Source organism: Mytilus edulis, chromosome 14 (genome assembly GCF_963676685.1).
Source record: "Mytilus edulis chromosome 14, xbMytEdul2.2, whole genome shotgun sequence".
NCBI classification, from domain to species: domain Eukaryota; kingdom Metazoa; phylum Mollusca; class Bivalvia; order Mytilida; family Mytilidae; genus Mytilus; species Mytilus edulis.
The window spans coordinates 43,810,189-43,833,442 of NC_092357.1; the positions used below are offsets into that span (position 1 = coordinate 43,810,189).

Below are 23,254 nucleotides of genomic sequence, written 5' to 3' on the forward strand. Positions count from 1 at the left end.
GATTATATTGACCAAGGACGAAGATATTTTCTCGCCACCTCTCATCTTCTATTTTTTTTTTAATTGGCAGGGAGTTTTGGTAAAACTGAGTCCCGAGCCCCCTCTTAATCAAACTGCTTATAGATTCAACAAATGCAGCTCCATCATTTTCAAAAATATTGGTTCCGCCACTGGTCATTGAATGAGAAATCAAAAAGAGAAAAAAAATAGGTGCGTGTGTTTTTTTATCTAATGATATCTTAATGAACAGCTTCTCTATTTATTTTACATCGGATGACCGTGAGGGCATTCATGTGTGTCGCCTAAATTTCCATTACGTAACCTTCGTTTTGAGATTGTAACCGATATATAAACATGATAATAATAAATACGCGGACGTTATCGAGTGCAAAATTATATTCTATCACAATTTTTTTTACAGCTTTTACATTAATGCTAGCAAGACAAATCTTTGTTTGGCTTGCTTGCTTTGTTTGTATCAGTGTTTGCTCAAGCATGGTAATTAAGATAGGCGGGGCTTCAGCTTGTATACATCATACTTAGATTTTATCGGACGTTATGTCTGAGGTTAAGGACACTTAATTTTAAAACATCACATGACAAATATTCTCACATGTTTTCTCACCTGTAAAAATACAATAATTTGTCAATGAAAGAAACACTTTTTTCTTGTATGAGCTGAGAAATTGGCCTTCAACATTAATTGATCTAACATATCAATCTATTAGTTCAGTCAGTTATTTCCATGTCTGTCCTTCGATTATGCAACTCGAGAAAATATTCCAAAAACTGGGAAACAATTATATCGAAGAGAAAATCGAGTGCACCTTTTTTATGTTAGGGTGTGTTTGAGATGAATATTTTGTCTTGAAAATGTACAAAACAAGAGTATTTGATACATCATCTCGCTTCAGACTCTATCATTTTATATAGCAAAGCTACAGGTTGACTTTATAACATAAACAAAATCACAGTACTAAAAGATGAAATATAGGGGTCAAGTGAAATATCTATCCAATGGATCACAAAATCAGAGTAGGTGTGTTCGAATAGCTATTTTACTAAAAGTGCTTGACGACAGTCTTTAAGTTGGATCTCTGAAAATAAAATTGTCTTCCGTTTCTACGATTGTGAAAATGAACTGGCGAAATAGGAAGATAATTTCGACGAAGTAAAATCCTATCTGTATACTATTGTATATTTACAGGTAAGGAAACATATGAGAATACGTGTCATGTGATGTTTTAAAATTAAGTGTCCTTAACCTCCAACATAACGTCCAATAAAATTTAAGAATGATGTATACAAGCTGAAGCCCCGCCTATCTTAATTACCATGCTTGAGCAAACATTGATAAAAACAAAGCAAGCAGCCAAAAAAAGATTTGTCTTGCTAGCATTAATGTAAAAGCTGTAACATAAATTAATAATATGAAAATGTCGTTATACTCGTTAGAAACATAAATAAAGTAAAAAATCTTTAATATTTATACACACGTACAGAAAAAGTGTGTTACCGCATGCGGAAGAATATCTCAAGAACGTTTGCAATCGCCCATGCAGAGTTATCTGTCTTTGCTCCCTCATTCTGCGTGGGACATTGAATATTTTGCTGGAAAATATGAATGTCCCACTCGAATTCAATCTATTAGAAAAATCGAATTATTACAGAAGAGTGTCCACCATGCACTTGTACAGCACTATAATTAATATAGTGCAATAGAATGATATACAAATGGATGAAAATTATATATACATGTAACTGTAATTTACAAATATTGAAATAATGTATAACAAAAAAAACAGAGTTTACTGATTTGTATCACTACAACGATGAGGTTGAATTTATAATCCAAGCACGGACATGTCTCAGAAAAAATATATATCTGTACTTTAACATCACTTTCAGGTAAAGAGATGAGATTTGGTTTTCTGCGACAAGTGCTTGTGACCGTCCACAAGAACTTGCGGCCATCCGATGTTCAGTACTTCAGTACTTTGATTCATATCTTTCACATAAAGATGTTCTCAAAAAGTAATAAAACATAACACGGGTTTTATATATTTTACAAATATCTTATTATCCTTATTTTATCTTGATTCATTTGAGAACTCATATCGTATCAATGACATGCTGCACATTTAAAGATTTTTTAAAACTGGGAGTTAGCTGGCAGTTGTTTCATGGTGCTTTAAACGGGTGAACAAGAGGGTTCCGAAATTCCAACAATACAAAACATGACAAGTGAACTTTCTTAATTTATAATCAGTAGCAGGTAAATTACAGAAGAATTTAAGCCTTCCCTTTCGTGTTAAAGTCTGTCACAGTTTTCTTTTCGTTATATAGGTGATTTTAAAAAAAAAAAATTGACTAAATATGTTACGTCGATTTTAAGGCGTAAAAGATTGCATCAATTTAAGATTGTTTCCGCACTTTGAGGATACTTTGGATTGAATCATATGAACTTCATGCCTCGCTAGCAATTAATAAAAAAAAAACACGTCTCGCTTTAACAGTAGCCGTGAAAAGGGGGACCGATATATCTAAAAATGGCAATATTTAACGGAAACTGCCAAAACATAAATTTTAGAATGATAACATTTAGATAGAATATATCTGTATGAAATTTTATATTTTTTAGAATAATGATGTGCAGTAAATCCCTTTTATGAACATTTAATTGTGTATTTAGCTATATTTATCGAACCATTCGCGTTCATAACTAAACGCATCGAAGCTTACCGTTTATACCGTATATCCCGTAATAATCTATACTATTAAACGAGAAGACCTCATTTTGTGTGTCGCTTCTCTTCCTTCCACATCGTCCTGAATATGCATGAAATATTTGCCACTGGACGTTAAGCAACCAACAATCAATCTTCCTTCCACAATAAATTAATCATTATGCCTCTGTGTTCTTTGGGAACATGCATAGTGGCATTTGTCATTCATTCTTATGATTATTCAGATTGAGTTATTTTGGGAGAAAAACGACAAAATAGTTGTCCGGAAATTGTTTCCGTTATCAGACTGACTTTTAGTCATAGATAACACTTCCGGTTTTAAACGTGCACAAGAACAACCAATCGTATGATAGATAATAAAAATGAAAAATAAATAAGCCAATCAGAGCGTTCTCCATATCATGGTTTTGAGATCGCAAGAACCACAATTATTACATTGTATACCTCCTTAGAGACAATTATGTTTTCGCGTTTATCCACCTGTAAACTACGATTATACTACTATAATATACATAGACTCTCTGTATTCTGTCTACTTTTTTTCTGAAATATTTACTATCTAAGGGGTCATACCAGTTGCACATATATTGAAGGGCATTGAAATACGTAAAACATGGACGGGAAACAAGAATGTGTCCATAGTATACGGATGCCACATCGGCACTATCATTTACTATGTGTAGTGGACCGCAAAATGGGGTAAAATCTCTCATTTGGCATTAAAATTATAAAGATCATGTCATAGGGAACATATTTACTAAGTTTCGAGTTGGTTGGACTTCAACTTCATCAAAAACTACCTCGACAAAAACATTTACCTGAAGCGGGACAGACGGACGGACGGACGAACGAACGGACAGACGAACAGACTAGAAAATATAAGTCCCATAAATGGGACATACACATTTATCGTTGACAGTGAAAGTATTGATTTGGCCAAAATGAAAGTAGGGTAGAGATTAGAGGGAGGCAGGACTTATTCGGGACGTCGGGATCGGTTGTTTTTAAACTCGGGATTACGGGATTGATCTTTACGGGATGCGGGAATTTTTTTATTTTTTTATTTTTGGGATGTCGGGAAATACGGGATTGATCTTTACGGGATGCGGGAATATTTTTATTTTTTTATTTTTGGGATGTCGGGAAATACGGGATTGATCTTTACGGGATGCGGGAATATTTTTTTTTTAAATTCGGGATGTCGGGAAATGAATTTCGTTAAAATACTCACCTCGGGATTTCATGTGTTTTAGCCCGGAATTTCGGGATCCGGGCCCCTCAGATCACCCCTTAAATATGCCTTAGTCATTTATACGAGATTCAAATCCTACCATTGGCATGTTAAAAGGGCTCTCGAAAGAAAAAGCACTGATGGATTGTCCTAAAAGCACATTTTATTAGAATAATAATGGTCTATAAGCAGTTTCATTTATTTCATGTTTATAGCGGTGCAAATTTTTAATTTAATTTGAACTTTTATCAAAAAATGCATTTTAGCAAAGGGGAAGAATAATTGTGGTATAAGGCCAGAAACACGAAAAATAATTGAATTTAACAGAAAGGAAACACATAATGTACTTAGGAAAAGGGAGAGGGCTTTTGATACCTTATATGAAATTATTCAGTCATAATATCTTTAACAAAAATTCATCCTACAACAGTTTACAAGCTGTATATATATATTTATGCCCGCGATTTCGAGGGTGTGTTCTAGTATTCATTGAATTTATGACTCTCCGTTCGGAAAATAATATGATGTTTCTAATTTATACGAATATCGTTGAGATATTGAACAAAAAGATAAATTCATATCAACAACTGTGGAATAATGTATTGATTATAAATGTACTTTGTCGGTAAACGTGAAATTTATTTGTACGAGCTTTAGAAACAGGACGAAAAGCGAGGCTTGCCGAATTTTCTCCTGTTTCGCAGCGAAAACTAATACATTTTATATTTCTGACAATGTACATATATTGTTTACAATTTACACCTGGTATTTGAGCCTAAGTTGTTTAAATCTTAACCATTGTCTCTGATTTTTACAACTATTGAAACGCGGACAAAAACCCCCAAATAAACTATTACCCAGAAAGAAATATCCATGTTACCGATTGATCAATATGAAAGCGGGTAACAGGAAAATTTATTTGTACATGTACAAAAAAAGCAAAAAAATGTTGTTTACCTGTTATTTGTATATAATAACTAGCTAATTGGAGGATAAAAGCGAATTACTTAACTGTAACCATTTTTTTAAAAACTGGTGGAAAAATTAAATGGGGTTAAAAAATAAATAAATTAGCTGACTATGCGGTATACAATAACAATTTACTAGAATATGTATTTTTTTGTATCGTTCTTGATAACACGGTTCGAAAAGTTACCGGACCAAATACGGATAAATGAAAGTCATTATCTGGAGTTTCAAATTGCGGGATTTAATTTCGAGTATGGCCAGTGAAGGTGAAACAAGGTTGATAATCCTTTCATTCAGAAGAAATATGTGTATGCGTCATTCTTGTGGATAACAGGATAAGGCAGTTTTTAATATAAAAAAAATAGGTTTTTTTTTTAGAAAATGCAGCTTTTTGTTACACCCTTCTACCTGTCTGATCCAAAATCGGATCAAATTTTTTCCCAAATCCCTGTTAGTTTAAAAAAAAATTGACAGATAAGAGGGACGGGTCACCTAGCTACCCCTTTTCAGGACAACCACCCGTCTCAACACGCCTTGCCAGGGACGGAGGAAATAATAAGTCTTAGGAAGGTTATTCGGAATAATATTCACAACTGTTAAGGGAAATGAACGAAAATAAAATCTTAAACTTTTTGTAGGATTCCTTAGCTGCTACATGAAACGTGGGAGACGTCATTACATTTGTAGCATTAATCTAGTACACGTTTCTCGCTACATAAAAACCCTAAAACAAATCATCCTGGTCTCATGTGAAGATTTGTCACATTGGCATTCGTACCACATCTTCCTTTTTATATCGTATTGTTCCTTTCGGTTGCAACTCTTGGAAACTAGAGTCGTGTCTGTATATTTGTTAAAATTTTCAACAAGTAAAATGAACAAATTTTCAAAGCATGGATTCACTTATGGGGTCTTTGCATCGGAAATAAACACATTTATTTAAAAAAAAGTTGTTGGCATGACACGGGTTATGTTCTTCTCATATATTTTATGATAGTATTATACTAAACCCTGACGGGAGGGATTGTGCTTGATATTCATATGATGAAGACATAATCTTTCTATCAGTTTAATTGAGGTCTGAAGCTGGCATGTCAGTTAACTACTAGTATAGTCTGTTGTTATTTATGAATTATTGTCATTTATTTATTTTCTTTGACATCGGACTCGGACTTCTCTTGAACTGAATTTTAATGTGCGTATTGTTATGCGTTTACTTTTCTACATTGGCTAGAGGTATAGGGGGAGGGTTGAGATCTCATAAACATGTTTAACCCCGCCGCAATTTTGCGCATGTCCCAAGTTAGGAGCATCTAGCCTGGGTTAGTCTTGTATGATTTTTAATTTTAGTTTCTGGTGTATAATTCGGAGTTTAGTATGACGTTCATTACCACTGTACTATTATACATATTTTTAAGGGGCCAGCTGAAGGACACCTACGGGTGCGGGAGTTTTTCGCTACATTGAAGACCCATTGGTGGCCTTCGGCTGTTGTCTGCTCTATGGTCGGGTTGTTGTCACTTTGACACATTTCCCATTTCCTTTCTTAATTTTATGCATAACGCACACTCTTAAAATAGAGCAAAATAATTTCCCATAAAACTAGATACATTGTATGTATATAGCATTTTTACACCAATCAATATATAAAAATCCACAGTTTGTTAGAAAGGTCAAACTTAAGTTTCTTTATTTTCCAAATGCATATCATTGATACGTTTTGTTTTAATCTGTGTCAAAAAAGCGTTTACCAGAACGTAATAGGTGTTTGCACATAACGTAATAGGTGTTTGCACATAACGTAATAGATGTTTGGACATAATGTAATAGGCATTTGCAAATTACTTACATGGTGTTTGCACATAATGTCAGCGGTATTTGTACATAACGTAATAGTGTTTGCACATAATGATGTAGTTTTTATTCATAACTTAATAGATATTTGCACATAACGCAATAGGCGTTTGCACATAAGGTTAACGATGTTTGCACATAGGGGGAACGATTTTTTCACATAAGGTAAACGAGGTCTGCACAAAACGTATAAGTTGTTTGCAATAATGTAAAAGGCATTTGCACATGACGTAATGAATGCTCACAGAGAGTATCAACTGTAAGGCAAAACGCATATGAATTATACCATGATGTATTATGTTTTTCACTGGAGATACATATGTATAAACACAACATAACGCCAAAAGGCTATAACATCATGTCATTTACATAGAACAAAGGTGTATCAAAACAAAACGTTTGGAACATTTGACATAACAATAACACTTGAGACAGGACGCAATTATTAACTGACTTACGTAAAAGAAGAATAGACACAACATAGATAAAATATGAGAGAATGTAAAAGTGGTTGATGATTAAGTTTCCAAGTATTCACAGAATATATAGTAATTACAGCATAATGTAATGCATATTTTACACAAAAGTTTAGCAATGACATATCATACAATTGTTTGACCAAACAAATTACTAATTTGGCATAACAAAGAGATGCCGTGTCAGGAAATACAGACATTTTCACATAACATAAAGAAGACATGACAGGACGTAAAGGCAAAGCGACAAAACACATTAAATATTTACACAATAAGACAGTTCCGGCGTTCCATACTTTACTTAAAACCCCATTAAAATCGAAATTTATAATCATCTATGGTCAACTTTGCCTCAAGGTGTATTTTTCTAAAATAAAATAAAAAATTCACGATATACTTGTGTCAAAAGTTTTGTTCGAAAATCAGAGTTGATATCTTCACCGTATATTTCAAATAATCAGAACAGATTCAAACAAAAACAAATTTTTGAAAACCAATTGTTAATAGAACAATATAAGGTCTTTCCACATCAATTTTCAAAGTTATTAACCTTATTATCAGACAGTTCACGGGCATTGACTCCTAAAACATGCCACTATAATGTTTCAGACCAAATGTGACCTATCGTCATTACAATAAAGCAAAAATTTTGCGCTTGTTGTTTTATATATATCTTTAAAAGTCTTGGATAAAATGCCAAAACATGGAACATTCAAAATCGAGAACTTGACCTTGACCTTTCACCTTGACTATATTTTCTAAGTAATGATCTAAGGGCCTCAAATAAAACATTTAATTTTTTTGGTAAAGGTCGATAACTCCTATAAAATTTCATCGAATTGCGTCGATCCAAATTAGACAAAAAAATCCTGATGATGCAATGAACAATTTAAAATACGAATCTTGTCGATATCTTATTTTGTTACGAAGGAGATGTTCACATTTGATAAATAGTGAATAGAGAGATAAATCTTACAAGGAAAAGTGTTCGTCTAGCAGGGTGAAGTTTAAAAGCGCATAAACTATACGATACAATATGAGAAATATATAAAGTAAAATATCATGAATATTGCGAAACAGATAATTATCACAATAACAAAACTAGGCGGAAACAAAACATGTGTCCCCGATACACAGATACCCCATCCAAACTATATTGTTTTATGTTCAGGGGACCGTGATAATAGGGGGAAATCTCTAATTTGGCATTAGCATTAGAAAGAACATATCATAGGCAGCATGTGTACTAAGTTTCAAGTTGATTGGACTTAAACTTCATCAAGACTACCTCGACCAAATACTTTTACCTGACGCAGGACAGACGGACGGACGAACGGACGAGCAGACGAAGGAACGAACGAACAGACGGACGCACAGACCAGAAAACATAATGCCCATGAATGGGGCATTAACATAAAAATACTCAGAAGAAATACAATAGGTCCTTGCACAGAAAAATGGAAAGACCTAATAATAATCAGAACAAATACAATAGGTCTTTCCACAGGACAAAGGAAAGACCTAATAATAATCGGAACAAATACAATAGGTCTTTCCACGGAAAAGTGGAAAGACCTAAAAATGTGTGACCAAGTTTAATCATTATTGAAAATTCATCACCAATCCCATAGTATTTATCTTTTAAAAATATCAATCATATCGGTCAAAATAATTTGAATTAATAAAGAGGTATATCTTCTCATTTCAGTTTGGTGAGACAAGAAAACCATAACATTGAACAATTACTGTTTAACGAATATTACCTTCATGAAATATCCACTCTCCGTTCTGGATATTCACTTTACTTTTTTTTACTATGTCTATTCCATCAGTTGGTGTTACGTCATCAATAGGTTCATTAAGTATATTTTTCAGCAATGTAGATTTTCCAACACCGTGTTTTCCTAATATCAGTATTTTTATGTAGTATCTTTTTTCCTTCCCGTCTTTCAGTATTTTGCGATATCTTTTCTTGTCTACTTCTGTCATGCTTTGTATTTCCAATGGAATGTTATATTTGGCTAGAACATAGAAAACTAAATGATATTATCAAATGCATGAATGTTTCTTCTATACAATTCTATACACTAGTGTATACACGTTGTAGACCACTGACAATTTGAATGAGTTAAACAAGCTAAATATTAAATCCTTTCTTGAACATATGGAATCGCTCATACATTTATCATATGTCATGGGAGTTATATTTCCTGAAATAATTGGAGTGAAGATTAATTTATTGACTGTTTTTTTTAAACCGAAGCGTTTTGAAGTCATCGGGTCTTTTGCAAAGGTGTTGGATGACTTGAACAGGGATGGGGTAATTAAAAATGTAATGGTAATTAAGTGTAATGCATTACAATTTTCCAGGTAATTGAATGCAATGTGTAATTGAGCATTTTTTTAATTACATGTAATGGTAATTTAATTAATTACATTGAAAAAAGCATGTAATGCTCAATTACTTTTGAATTACATGTCAATTACATGTACTTTTATGGTGTTACAGTTAAGGATTTGTGTTTAATAATATAAATTGTAAAATTATATATATTTTTCAAATATTAATATCAATGCTTTTTTAATATATGAAGTCTGTAATTTATTCTGAAGTTTTTATATCATTTATTGGTCCTACAGATTTTTTTTTGAATAGTCTTATAATTTAAAAAATGTGATAATGATATATACATCATATAAGGGTTGTTCAGTTTTTAAGAAAGATCTTTAACTAAATAGATTGATAAGTAATTAACACCTTGTTAAACAAAAACAATAAAATGTGTCACTGTGAAACATCTTTCTGAGACAGTTCATTTATAATTTAAAATCACTGCATACAATCATTTTGTCAAATTAGTATACACAAAAGGATTATAGAAATAAAAGTTAACAGCTGTAAAAACAAACAGCAATTAATCAGATTAAAATGTCCAGGGGCAATGCCACTATTACAGATATTTTATCTAATTAGCAAAATATTGCTAATATTTAGACATTATATAAATTGTTTGTACTAAAAATTATTTTCAATATTGTGACAAGCACACTTTTCAATATTTTTAAAGTAAAATAAAAAAAAATATTTTAAATTCATTTATAATTTCTTTATTCATATTATGTTAAATTCAAATGAGTTCATTTCTTAGATGTCAAAATACCCCTTGATGTATTGGCAAGTTTATAGGAACAAATTCCCTCTCCTATCAATATAATGATCTTCTAATCATAAAACTTCCATGTCCTGATCAAGCAATATCTTGCACAACATTAGCTCCTGTCGAAAGACTATTTACAATTGCTGTTTTCAGACCAGAAGATTCAGACTAATTGGCAAAACATTAAAATAAATAAATTAAATGATTATCAAATGCAACGCTTAAACTATGCTTACATGAATATTTTACACATGCATCATATATACATGTAAAATATTGTTAAAAAATATCATGATGAAATGTAATGTGTTATTTAATTAATTACTTTAGTAAAGTAATTGTAATTTAATTAATTACATTTCAAAAACTGTGTAATGTGTAATTAGTGTAATTGACCATTTTTGCAATGTAATGTGTAATTTAATTAATTACATTCCAATGTAATTGACCCCAAGTCTGGACTTGAACAATGTCTACCATAACTGACCCTACGAAAGTGACTTTTTTTATTATTTTAATCAAACGTACATATATTCTTTGAGTCAGCGTTAATAACGTATCCTTTAAAACCTGAAGTAACTCATAGTTGACCGAAAAGCGCATCTTCTTTTCCTTATTTAAAAATTGTCAAAAGTACTACATCGACATTGAGAAAAAAAGTGTTTTTGAGATATAATTGAAGAATAATAGAAAGGGTCATGATGTATAATCTTCAAACCAAACCATGTTATTTGTTTGTTTCTATGTCCTTTATTTTGTTCCATTTATGTATTGTAGTCCTGTCGTGTAATGTTGTCATTTTAATGTTATAATTAACACTGCCATTAAAGTGGGAGGTTTGGCATGCCACAAAACCAGGTTGAACCCACCATTTTTTCATAAAACTCCCTGTCAGGAAAATGGCCATTGTTACATTATAGTTCGTTTCTGTGTGTTTTACATTTCCATGATTTTGGTGTTGTGTCTCTGTTGTGTCCTAGTTCTCTTATATTTGATACGTTTTCCTCAGTTTTAGTTTGTAACCCGGATTTATTTTTTCTCTATCGATCTATGCAACATATATAGAATATAATAAGACTGTGCAATTTAACAAAAAGCAAGGTTTCAAACATTTCGGGGAAGGTTTAGATCCATTGAAAGAATTACCTACTACATCACAGTCATGTTTTTAGTATTTCATAACAATATCTATAGTATTTCTACTCATGCATAAGTAAACCTGTATGGATGGTTGATTAAGTTGTTGGTTAATAAGTGTTTTACACCACTTTCAGCCCTATATAACCTTTTACATGAGGTAATTTAATTTTAGCGTAGCGCCCAGAGAGAACCACTAACCATAGGTTAGAAAACAATTTTAGTCAATCTAGATTGAAGTAGAGTGTTCCTGTCTCCTTGTGCAAAAATTATTAAATTAAGGTGAAGCATCAAAAGCAAATACAGAAAATTTATTCATGATAAATTTATAGTCTTCTGCTGGTCCACTCAAGAGAATGAGCTTTTGGTTATGAATGTCACAGAAGAATTGAGATTGCAAAAGGTTCAAATATGAACGAGCGTTATCTTAATTACCATGCAATCAACATTTTGATATGGAATGACATATATATATATATATATATATATGCCAAATGCATATTTTCCCTTCCCAAAAACTATGCACAGCTTCAAACATGAATGATTGCCAAGTAAAGGACTGGAGTTTTAGAAAAAGAAATATAGTTCCTTTACATTACAGTAATCTTAAGGTTAAATTAAAAGTCTGACTTATGTTTATAAAGATTCAACACAACTTACCTTTTATGTGAAGTCGTAAACTGCTCTTTCTGCCATTTAAGTCTATTAAGTAATTGCCACTATCGTAAATATTAGAATCTTTTATCACCAGTAAATACTGTCTTCCGTTCATGCTCATGGAAAGTCGATCTGTGTTTTTTAGAAGTTTTTCATCCTTATACCATTGCGCAACAATCCTACGGTTTGAATGAAATACTTTACATCTTATTGTAACGGTAACTCCTTCTTCTGGGATTTTGACATCGGTACTCAAGTTCTTGGAAAAATAAGCTGATGAATATGAAAACAAAATGATTACACAGTGCAAAAAAAGTGAAAAAAAAACAGATATAATTTAGGTTCTGTACCTACAAACCCCAAGATTAATATTGCTCAATGTTTAAACTGGTCATATATACGTAGCTACCTTTACAAAATAATAGTATTTTATGCGACGTTTGATACAAGTGAGATGTGAGCTAGCTTTACAACCAGGTTTAATTCACTATTTTTCACATAAGAAAATGCCTTTACCATGTTAAGAATATGACTAATAAAGCTGTTATCCATTTGTATGATGTGTTTGAGAAATGATTTCGTCATTTGATCAATGTCTTTCTGTTGAAAAATTTTCTCGAGCTTCGGAAATTTTTGTTATATTATTTCTTTTTCTTTAATCTGAAATATTTTGATAGCTCTTTCATGAATACCTTATTGATAAACATGTCAGTTATAAGTAAAAAGGCAAAATAAAGCAGCTGAAATGTGGACTTGAAAAAGTCCATTTCCTTATCTTTGATTCACAAATGGTTAATACATATCTAAATTCCTGTATTTACACTGGAAAAGATCATTTGATTTCAAAGGTTTAAGTTCCAGCCATTTAAGATGTAGTATATGATTGAAACTAAATCTTTCGATAATGTCAAAATCTGACTTTTTTTTCAAATAGTGACTAAAGCAATAGGAATTTAGGCTATTCCATTGCTACACAAATAACAAAAAATACAATACAATGCACCAACCAACTAATCAAGTTGAAGTTAACATTGCACTTAAACAAAATGTATCTATTCTATCGACAAGTTTATAGCTTAGTCGATTTGTAAAACATACGTTCAGTTAATGGTAAGATCATCAATCATTGAAAAGTTATATAAAACAAAAATATGTGGTATGCTTGCCAATGACATAACTCTCCGGAAGAGACCAAAATGACACAGAATTAAACAACTATAGGTCAACATACGGCCTTCAGTTTAGATCATAACAATCATTTATTGCCATGACCCATTTCAAAAAGTCGAAATGGCTGCTTTGGGTAGTTCTTTGAAATGACTGCTAAAAAATTCAATAAAATACATTAGAAAACAGCCATAAAAACACATGGCTGCACTATTTTTTATAACATGTATAAAACGTAGTGAATAGTGCTATCGTCCGAGGCCTTAATACATTAAAGTATTGGGGGGCCACAAATAGACATTTCGAAAACAAGAATATCTAATATATCATTATTTGCTATTTCTATTAGTTTGCTACTTGCATTTATACTAATGTTTCGATGCATTTACAGCTAGTTTTGCAAATGATTGATATCGGAATGTTATCATTCATATCGTTTATTCACCAAATTGTCAAATAAGTCATGCAAATGTTGACGAATTGAAAATATACATATTAGCTTCTGCAACTTTTACAACAGATACAAACGTAATATATGACCACACTTGAAAAGGAAAGGACACTTATAGATTAACAATGCCCTGCGTAAAACAAAAGATTTTGGATATGGTAGTAAGTTTCGTTGATGCTAAATAAAGATGTTAGTGTAAGCAATGTTTTTATTATGAATTATACAAATACATTTTATATTCAAATTTATAAATAGGATTTGGAATTACGCAACTCGTGCTTAAAGTTGTCTTCTAACAAAAAAAATGCCCATTAAATTGAGTTTCCCTATCAATCAACATTGAATAGTTTCAGATGAAGGTACAGTAAATGGACTTTGTTACAGCTTTCAGTAGAATTGTGCATACACATTTGTATAGAACGGACATAAATTAAACGTCTAGAATGTGTCCTCAACTCATCACATTTGTTATTTCTGCTCCATAGAATTGTCTTCAAAAAACTATATGTTTGTGCTACATACATTTACGTTATACTGATGCAAAATTTAAATAGGATATCGACTTCGTTTTTAAGGTATATTTCATTCAAAGTTATGTTCTTTGTAAAAAAAAAATCAAACAAAACGTCGGAATAATCGTAACGTCACCGCTTTGCAGGCTGTACAGTATTGATTCTCTACACGATAACAATTTGATTATTAGACAACAAACGAAGTCGGTGACAATAAAATTATTTAATATCATTAAAACAGAAGTTTTTGTGTCAAAATTGAGGTCTGGAGCTGTCATGTCAGTTAACTGCTAGTTATTTATGTATTCTTGTCATTTTGTTTACAAAAATGTATGTTCTTTTGTTACATCTTCTGACATCGGACTCGGACTTCTCTTGAACTGAATTTCAATGTGCATATTGTTTTGCGTTTACTTTTCTACATTAGCTATAGGGGAGGGTTAAAATCTCATAAACATTTTAACCTCACCGCAATTTTGCGCTTGTCCCAAGTTAGGAGCCTCTGGCATTTGTAAGTCTTGTATACTTTTAAATTTAGTTTCTTGTGTATAATTCGGAGTTTAGTATGACGTCCATTATCACTGAACTAGTATACATATTTTTAAGGGGCCAGCTGAAGGACGCCTCCGGGTGCGGAAGTTTCTCGCCACATTGAAGATCCATTGTTGACCTTCGGATTTTGTCTGTTCTATGGTCAGGTTGTTGTCGCTTTGACACATTCCCCATTTCCTTTCTCAATTTTAAGATATAGTTTTTTTAAGAAAAATCTATAGAGAAGAATGAGAGATTTGTCGATTATAAGACAAATTTTAGAAAGTTTTTCGCCGATTTTTGTGCTTTCTTTACAAGTATGCACCAATATTGAAAGAAATCAAGCTGCAATATTTAATTAGAAACTCTCTACAATAGGCCAAATGACACAGAAACAAATGTCACCGTACGGCTTTAAAAGCGACAACCACTGAATTGCAGGCTACTGACTATTGACAGGCACATGCATGTAGAATGTGGCCGGGTTACATCTTGGCGTGATCCCAACCCTACCAAAACCTTGGACTGTAGTGTAACAGTACAACATAAGAACGAACTAAAACAATCAGCTGAAAAAAACTGAGCTCATTAGATGGATATATATAAATATGAATTTTAAAAAAAAACACAGGTTTGGCATGACCGAGTACTTGCACATCCCAACAACAAAAAGACACTAAGTATATATCTTAGAGTACTCGCAGTTATTAATAGATAATTCAGAGCCAATATCAACTAATCAACTAACCTACAAATTATGGATCTATGACTAAAAAATAAATCAGTACACATTCAATATCCAATGAATTTAGTATAAAGTCGTCATAAACAGTCAGAGAAAACAGGTATCTATATTTTACATCCCTGAATGTGTGTATATATACATATAACATCAAAATTTAGTTTGCTATAAGTTAAGTGATAACAAAATCAATATAAATAGCAATAAAAACAAAGATATAATTACAGCGATGAATTGGAAACTTTTACAATAAATTCATTTAAGGATCGATAAGTTTATCAGGATCGTTCTAAATTTCTGTTCACGGTAAACAACATCTTCGTAAAATGAGGATGTGTTTTTCCGTTTAAATTCCATCAAGCTACGAAACCAAATATGTATATCTATAGAAAAAAATAGTAAACGTTTTAAGTAATTTGTATGTGCGAGATACAGGCAAAGTGAGCAAGTTGTGATATATATAAACACCGTAAGATGGTGACAAAGAACTATCAACATCCAAGGGAACGAATAAACGACAATTTGGTCATATTTTTTAGCATTGAGGTTCCCGTGTAAAACCGAAAAATCTAAATGTTAAGCTATTTGTGGATTATTTGTCTGCAATTACGTTGAATGGAGTCGGTATACATATTTATTATACATTCAATATTGCTTTGATAAAATTAATAAGATTGCGAGAGTTTTCAACAAATATCAATTATCAAATTACTTTCATTCCAATGGTAACATAACTACAAAATAAGATGGCAATTCAATGAACATTTTTCTTGGACATATAATTTTTTCTAAAGTTTACTGGCAATGAAACTTACTGTCTCCTGTGCAACAATTTCTAACAATTCTTTCCATAATCCAAAGAACCAAGGCTAATGCTACAAAATAATAAAGATATAAATTTAAGTCTAAAAGTGCGATTATTTTGTTGTATCTGAGTATGTTTAAACACAATACACGTCCGTATTGCATTAACATTGATAGCTTTATATCTAATGTTTAAATCGGAACACAGATGCCATCTTTAAAGTCCAAAACAGAGAGACAAAAGATACCAGAGGGACAGTCAAACTCATAAATCGAAAAAAAAAACTGACTACGCCATGGCTAAAAATGAAAAAGACGAACAGACGAACAATAGTACAAATGACACAACATAGAACACTAAATAATAAGAAACACGAATCCCAACTCCAAGAATACTAAGAGGAAAGTTCCAAAAAGCATTAATATTTTCTCAACAAACGTTATAGGCATTCCATAGCTTTAAAAATATCACACCGACATATTTTTTTTTTATCTTATACAAGAGTTTTCACCCGACTTTTGGGGAATTAATAATTGCTGAGTTTACTTCTGCCTTGTCAATTAGCATATTTTGAGGGGACATACTACATGGACTGATGTATTTGATTGATACATCTTGAATGAAACAACATAACATAATCCCCATAAAATCATCTAATATTAGACACACATTAATTCTATACACGTAAAGATCACATGCTGTCGAATAGTATTTTGTCTCCGATAAATGCATTATGGACTTTTAAATGTTCGATAAGTAATATCGCCAACTTACGAAAAGAAAGGAAAATAAGTACAGGTAAAAATGATGTCATTAAAATTGCTGCTTTAGTTTGATACTCTCCTGTAAAGAAAAAAAAATGATATTATTTTTATCATACATTCATGTGATTCTTTTAACCCAGAATCTATATAATATTGGCGTCTGTCCTCTGTTGTCATGCGTAAACTTTGCGAAAGACAAAACACGCCTGACAACTGAGTTTTATATTAACTTATACACTACATAGATGTTATGGTCATGCTCAGGATATATATATTTGACAGTGTATCAAGAAAATAGTGACAAGTCTTGAAAATCTGAAATCTAAAGATACCAAAAGAGTCCATGATATGTTTTAATGAGTTAACCTTGTATGACGGGATTAACATACATAGCAGTAAACAAACGCTCTCCTTTCTTGTTTAGTTCATGCAATTCCTTCTGTTTGTGTTTTTTTATTAATGGATAGATGATAAAAAATTAACTGTTGCATCTTAAACTGTTTGAAGTTTTAAAGGGAAACTTCCAAGTTTTTACAGTATCGTAAAACTGTTAACTAGTTGAATTCAATAGTACTTTAAATAAGATTTGAAAAAAAAATGCAATCTTTATAAAACAAATTATCAAAAAAGTTATTGAGTAGAATCTACATGTCTTAATTGCATACAGTGTATGTCTATCGAATACTTTAAACCGATGACCATTTAATTTTTTCGAATTATTTATTTTCTTAAAGAAATAAAAGAAACGTGGCTAAAGAACGAATATTAAAATATAAATGATCAAAATTAAAAAAATTAAAAAAATTCAATAAGTAATTCTTGTTGTTGACTTAAACGGGTTAAAAGCACTATAACATCACTATCAAACGGTAAATGTGAAACACAAAATTAGCTGTCAAATTCTTGTTTACCGATTTGACTTAAAATCTCATATTTGACTACCTAAACGTGTTTCAAATTAAAAAAAAAAACAATGAACTGAGATGAACAATTAGCATTGCATAAACTTAATAATATGTATCCGCATGTCATGTGTAGTTAGTATAGGTGGTATTTAATAAACCATCGATGTGAAAACTGCTGACGGTCATGTTACTCATTGTTAACATTTATATACATATACATAGATAGCGAACACGTGCAATTTGGATTTTTGTAGGTCTGTTTGATTTCATATTATATGATTATCACCGTTTTAGGATAGTCCATATGTTAATATTTTTGTGATAAAATTTCTTATACTTTGCAAAGTTGAATATATAATAAAAATAATGGGTCACCGTACTATTTCCAAGCTATCAGACGTTAAAAATTGCCTAAATGTTGTTAAATTGTTCATGAAAAAACACATTTGTGTGCATACAAATAAATCTATGAGATAAAATAAATTGTTAGTAGGTAGGTTTTATAAAAGATTTTAAGGAAATAAAAAGAAACAATGGTGTCACTGAACTTCTTGCTACAATTCAACATTTCCCTATCAGTCTAGTATACATTTTTTACCAAAGAGTTATATCCTCTTAAATGGCTTAGTTTGAAAAAAAATGATTCTTTAAACACAAGATTTGATATTTGTGTAAAAATTTTGAATAATACAATTAATCGTCAAGTTTTCTATGTATATATTAACAGTTTTATTAATAAATTGCAAATCTGTCTCCTAATTTGCAGATTTCGGGAAATAATGAGACCGATTTTGTACTGCGATTGTACAATCCAAGACGTCGGTATACAATAAAACTACCTTAACATGTATAAGAACGAGATTTTGAGGTTTGCATCAGTAAACGAAATAGTATACCCTTGTTTCATTTTTATTGTTGACATTGTTGACATTCATTTATTGTTAATAGCCAAACACACATACATGTAGTTTAATAGCAGTTCATATACATACTGATTCATTGAGGTATAATTAGTAACTTGCAAGTAAATCACTTATCAGCAATGTTTCGCTGCTTTTTTTTAAAACAAATCTAAACCAAACTGGCTTCTAAAAGCAAATTATTATTTCACTATTGCACGTTCATCAATGCTTTATGATTGAACAATAAAGTCATATTTTTTTGGTTAGTTTCGTTGCAAATGCCCCATTTAGTAAAATGAGCACACGGTTCCATATAAACATAGGAAGTTAGGGCTTAATTTTGGAGGTTATTGTCAGCTGTTTAGGAATTAAGGGCCAACAAGGCCTAACAAAAACAATTATATGTCTGGTTCACAGACAATACATTGATTATTCGTATATCGTTCTCTATTACATTTTAGTAAAATGTTCCTTACAACAAAAAACAGTTTGGATTTAATTTGGGGTTATTTTCATTACTTATTAGTAATAATGGTCGAAAAAAAAATATGTGATAATTAATGTTCAACACAAAATGTCGAAATAACATTTTTAAGAAGAGTCGACAAACTTACTGCACAATTAAATATTTACCTTTAATAAAACATATGTCATATAATTCACAAATAGCAATCATTTCCTTTACAACATTACACATTTTATTTTAACATCGTTTCAGTAGTAACATATCTTTTTTTAGATTTTTAAAAAAGTGAACAAAGACATTATATGATATATAATAAGCCCACCAAAAATGTTCAACCTCGCCACATTATGTATGCACCTGTCCCAAGACAAGTTCGAATTGTTCACTTCGGGGCACTTTATAGCTAAATATGTGGTACAGTATGGGCTTTTCTAATAACAGTACCGAGTTAATTTCTGTGTTATTTGGTCTCATACCAGGAGTTGTTTCATTTGCAATGACACCATATCTGGGTGTTTCTTCTATCTAAATATATATCGTGTGCTAAGTAGTGGATTATTATTTTACAATTGAACTGTAACGTTTCAATATCAATACAAAAAAAGTATGTGAAATTATTTGAATTCTGAATTGTAATGTGAACAAATATATACCTTGATTTGAAATAAATCGTCTTTTTTGTGTTGTGTACTCAGTGTCACTTCCATTTACCTCTATGTTAGTTCTGAAATATAAACATTATCTCTTTGAAACGAGAAGTTATCCAGATGTGTTCAGTTGCACGCGTTGCATTTTTTGTTTGAGTTGTGTTATCGATTATTATTTCGAACGTCAGTCAAACGGTATCTCTATACACCCGAAAAAGAACAGGAAAATATAGAGCTGTATCAATGCCAAAAATCAATACCAACTACTTTAGATGATTTGAACGACAATAAAAACGTAAAACCTGAATATGTGTTACTTATTTCTTTATATCTTTTATCTTAACTTGTAACAAAAATAAAACGTGGCACTTTATAACTGCAAAAGTACGACCGATGTGATATCATTTCCTTTTAATTAACAGTTGAAATATATTTTGATTTGCTGTAAGAATTTGAAATTCAATTGACCAAATTTCTGCACAGTAAAGTGTGACAAGCATAATCAAAATGTACTATTTCTGTAAAACTTTTGAAAGACATAAACACGCATATTCTTAATAATCTCGCAATAACATGATTCAATTTAGTGTTGCAAATAGTGAGTTAAGCAAGGTCCCAAAATCACATTTATTTGCTTAATCGGATGTACCCGATTGTTAATGATTCACCATAGTATGTTTTCATCTAAGTATGGTTCTCATCCAACAAGTCCAACACTTCATACTAATATTCTAAATCATGAAAGAAAACTCATCATACAACAGATTAACGACAGGAATGAATAAGGCATTCAACAACAGTTAGTTGTATCTTGACTAAAAATAAGAGATACAAATTAATGCACATACAATAGACGAAACATGTATTTAAGGAACGGTGTGAAAACAATTACAATGAATAAAAAAACGACATACAGGATAATTGATCATTATTCTTATCATAAGCCGTTGAAATTGATTTTTTTAAATTAACAAAATAAAAGGTATTGTGAAATCTTATTGGCTTACTTTACGGTTTATACATGAATGCGTAGCTGTGTTTTATTAGATAACAACTACATTAACCATGAATTGAAATAGAACATCCTCGGTATACATTTAGTCTAATCACTTTACTATGTGTTTGACATATTAAAAATATACAGCGTTCTGCAATTTTGTTTGAGTCTTAATTCGATTCGTTTGATTTGAGTTGCAAAATCTGAACACAAATTCCATTATTTTAGAAAGAATTCATGATTTACGTTCCAAAGTTTATGTATCATTGCATATTTGAAAATACTCTAGTTTGAGATTTTTTCTCAGTTGCTGAACAAGACATTTCTAAAATTTGAAAAACAATAATTGAAAAAATGCATAATTGCTGAGCATATTAAATTCTTCATTTTTGACGTAAAATACAATATGTACAAACAAATAATTCAATGCATTTCTTTTTACCCAAAACAAAACAGAATTACGAAAAGTACTTTTATATTATATTTTGAATGTGCGATGTTAAGATTTAAAAAAAGATAATTCAATCCGCATTATACATTTAAAATTAAATAGCCGCTTTGTTTTTTCACATTTTCGGTGAAACATGTAAAAGTCATTTACTGTATATTTACTTTGCGTCTTCTAATTTTGTAAAGAGTAAACGGGCGTCTACTTTCGCGTTTACTTCCGCACGTTCCGCGTTAACGAGAAAAAATGTTCGTCCTCTGTTTTCGTCAAAGGTAAAGCTCACTCACTAACGCAGATTGTCATTGTATCATGGATACACTGACTTAAAATATCAAATGATAAGGTACATCAAAATTAAATAACCAACTGGTCAGTTTCAATTGACATGTTGACGAATACAGTAAATTAATAATGTTTTCACACTTCTTAAAAAAAAATAATCAAAATTATTCCTAGTAAATTTCTTTTTCTTCACCAAAATAAAGTTCAAGTATGTCCTTTTATTTAATTAATTCAATCATCACCAACATCAAACAGTTTTCTGTATTTGCCCTTTATCAAGTTATCTATATAGCAGCGTACTAATTCAGTTATATCATTATGTCATTATGGACAGTAAAATACAATTGACAGCAATATTGGAACCAACATGTTCGTCCTAATTTTTTTTTCTAAATATTGAATCGTTAACAAATTTCAGTATTTTTCATACCTCAGACTCGAATAACAAAATTATTTGTCTGCATTAACTAAAACTGACCATATTTGCACTTTATTGCGTAAATCTGTATAACCGCATAGTAAATGAGTTACATAGTCATGTAAGGATGGATTGTATAATACAAATGATAGCAATGTTAGCACATAATGACTAAAATATTTTGTTGGCATCAATTTTAAAGTGCCACCTTTTTTTCTATTTATAAAAAATATTGAATCATAAAACAAATTTTAGTAGTTTTCACTAACTCAGACTGACTCGAATAACAAAAGTATTTGTCTGCATCGATCAAAACTGACCATATTTGCTTTTTATTATATAAATCTTTATAGCCGAAGAGTAAATGAGTTATATTTCCATGTAAGGATGAGTTGTATAATACAAATGATAGCAATATAGGTACATAATGAATACAACATTTTTTTCGCATCAATTTGAAGTACCAGCATGTCCTCTTTTTATTAAAAATATTGAATCTTTAACAAATTTCAGTAGTTTTCACTAACTCAGACTGACTCGAATATCAAAATGATTTGTCTGCATCAACCAAAACTGACCATATTTGCACTTAGTATGTAAATCTGTATAGCCGCATAGTAAATGAGTTATATTTTCATGTAAGGATGGATTGTATATTAAAAATGATAGTAATATTGGCACATCATGACTAAAAAAATTTGTTCGCATCAATTTAGTGCGCTAGCATGTCCTCTTTTTATTCAAAATATAGAATCGTAAACAAATTTCAGTAGTATTCATACATCAGACTGACTCTAATAACAAATATATTTGTCAGCATCAACCAAATCTGACCATATTGTAAATCTTTATAGCTGCATTGTAAATGAGTTGTATTTTCGTGTAAGCATGGATTGTATAATACAAATGATAGCAATATTGGCATCAACCAAAACTGACCTTATTTGCACTTAACTTTAAAATCTGTATAGCCACATAGTAAATAAGT

General features: G+C 31.1%; 1 protein-coding gene across 1 annotated transcript in view; it reads right to left on the reverse strand.

The window, feature by feature from the left end:
* LOC139503270 (uncharacterized) overlaps nt 1-23,254 on the reverse strand; it is a 101,804-nt gene that overhangs the window by 76,040 nt on the left and 2,510 nt on the right. The window contains exons 4-8 of the mRNA XM_071293030.1: nt 20,128-20,198; nt 17,212-17,280; nt 16,448-16,507; nt 12,233-12,502; nt 9,041-9,298 (exon numbers count right to left, since the gene is read on the reverse strand). Coding sequence (XP_071149131.1) covers nt 9,041-9,298; nt 12,233-12,502; nt 16,448-16,507; nt 17,212-17,280; nt 20,128-20,198 — 728 coding nt within the window. The remainder of the gene's footprint in view (nt 1-9,040; nt 9,299-12,232; nt 12,503-16,447; nt 16,508-17,211; nt 17,281-20,127; nt 20,199-23,254) is intronic.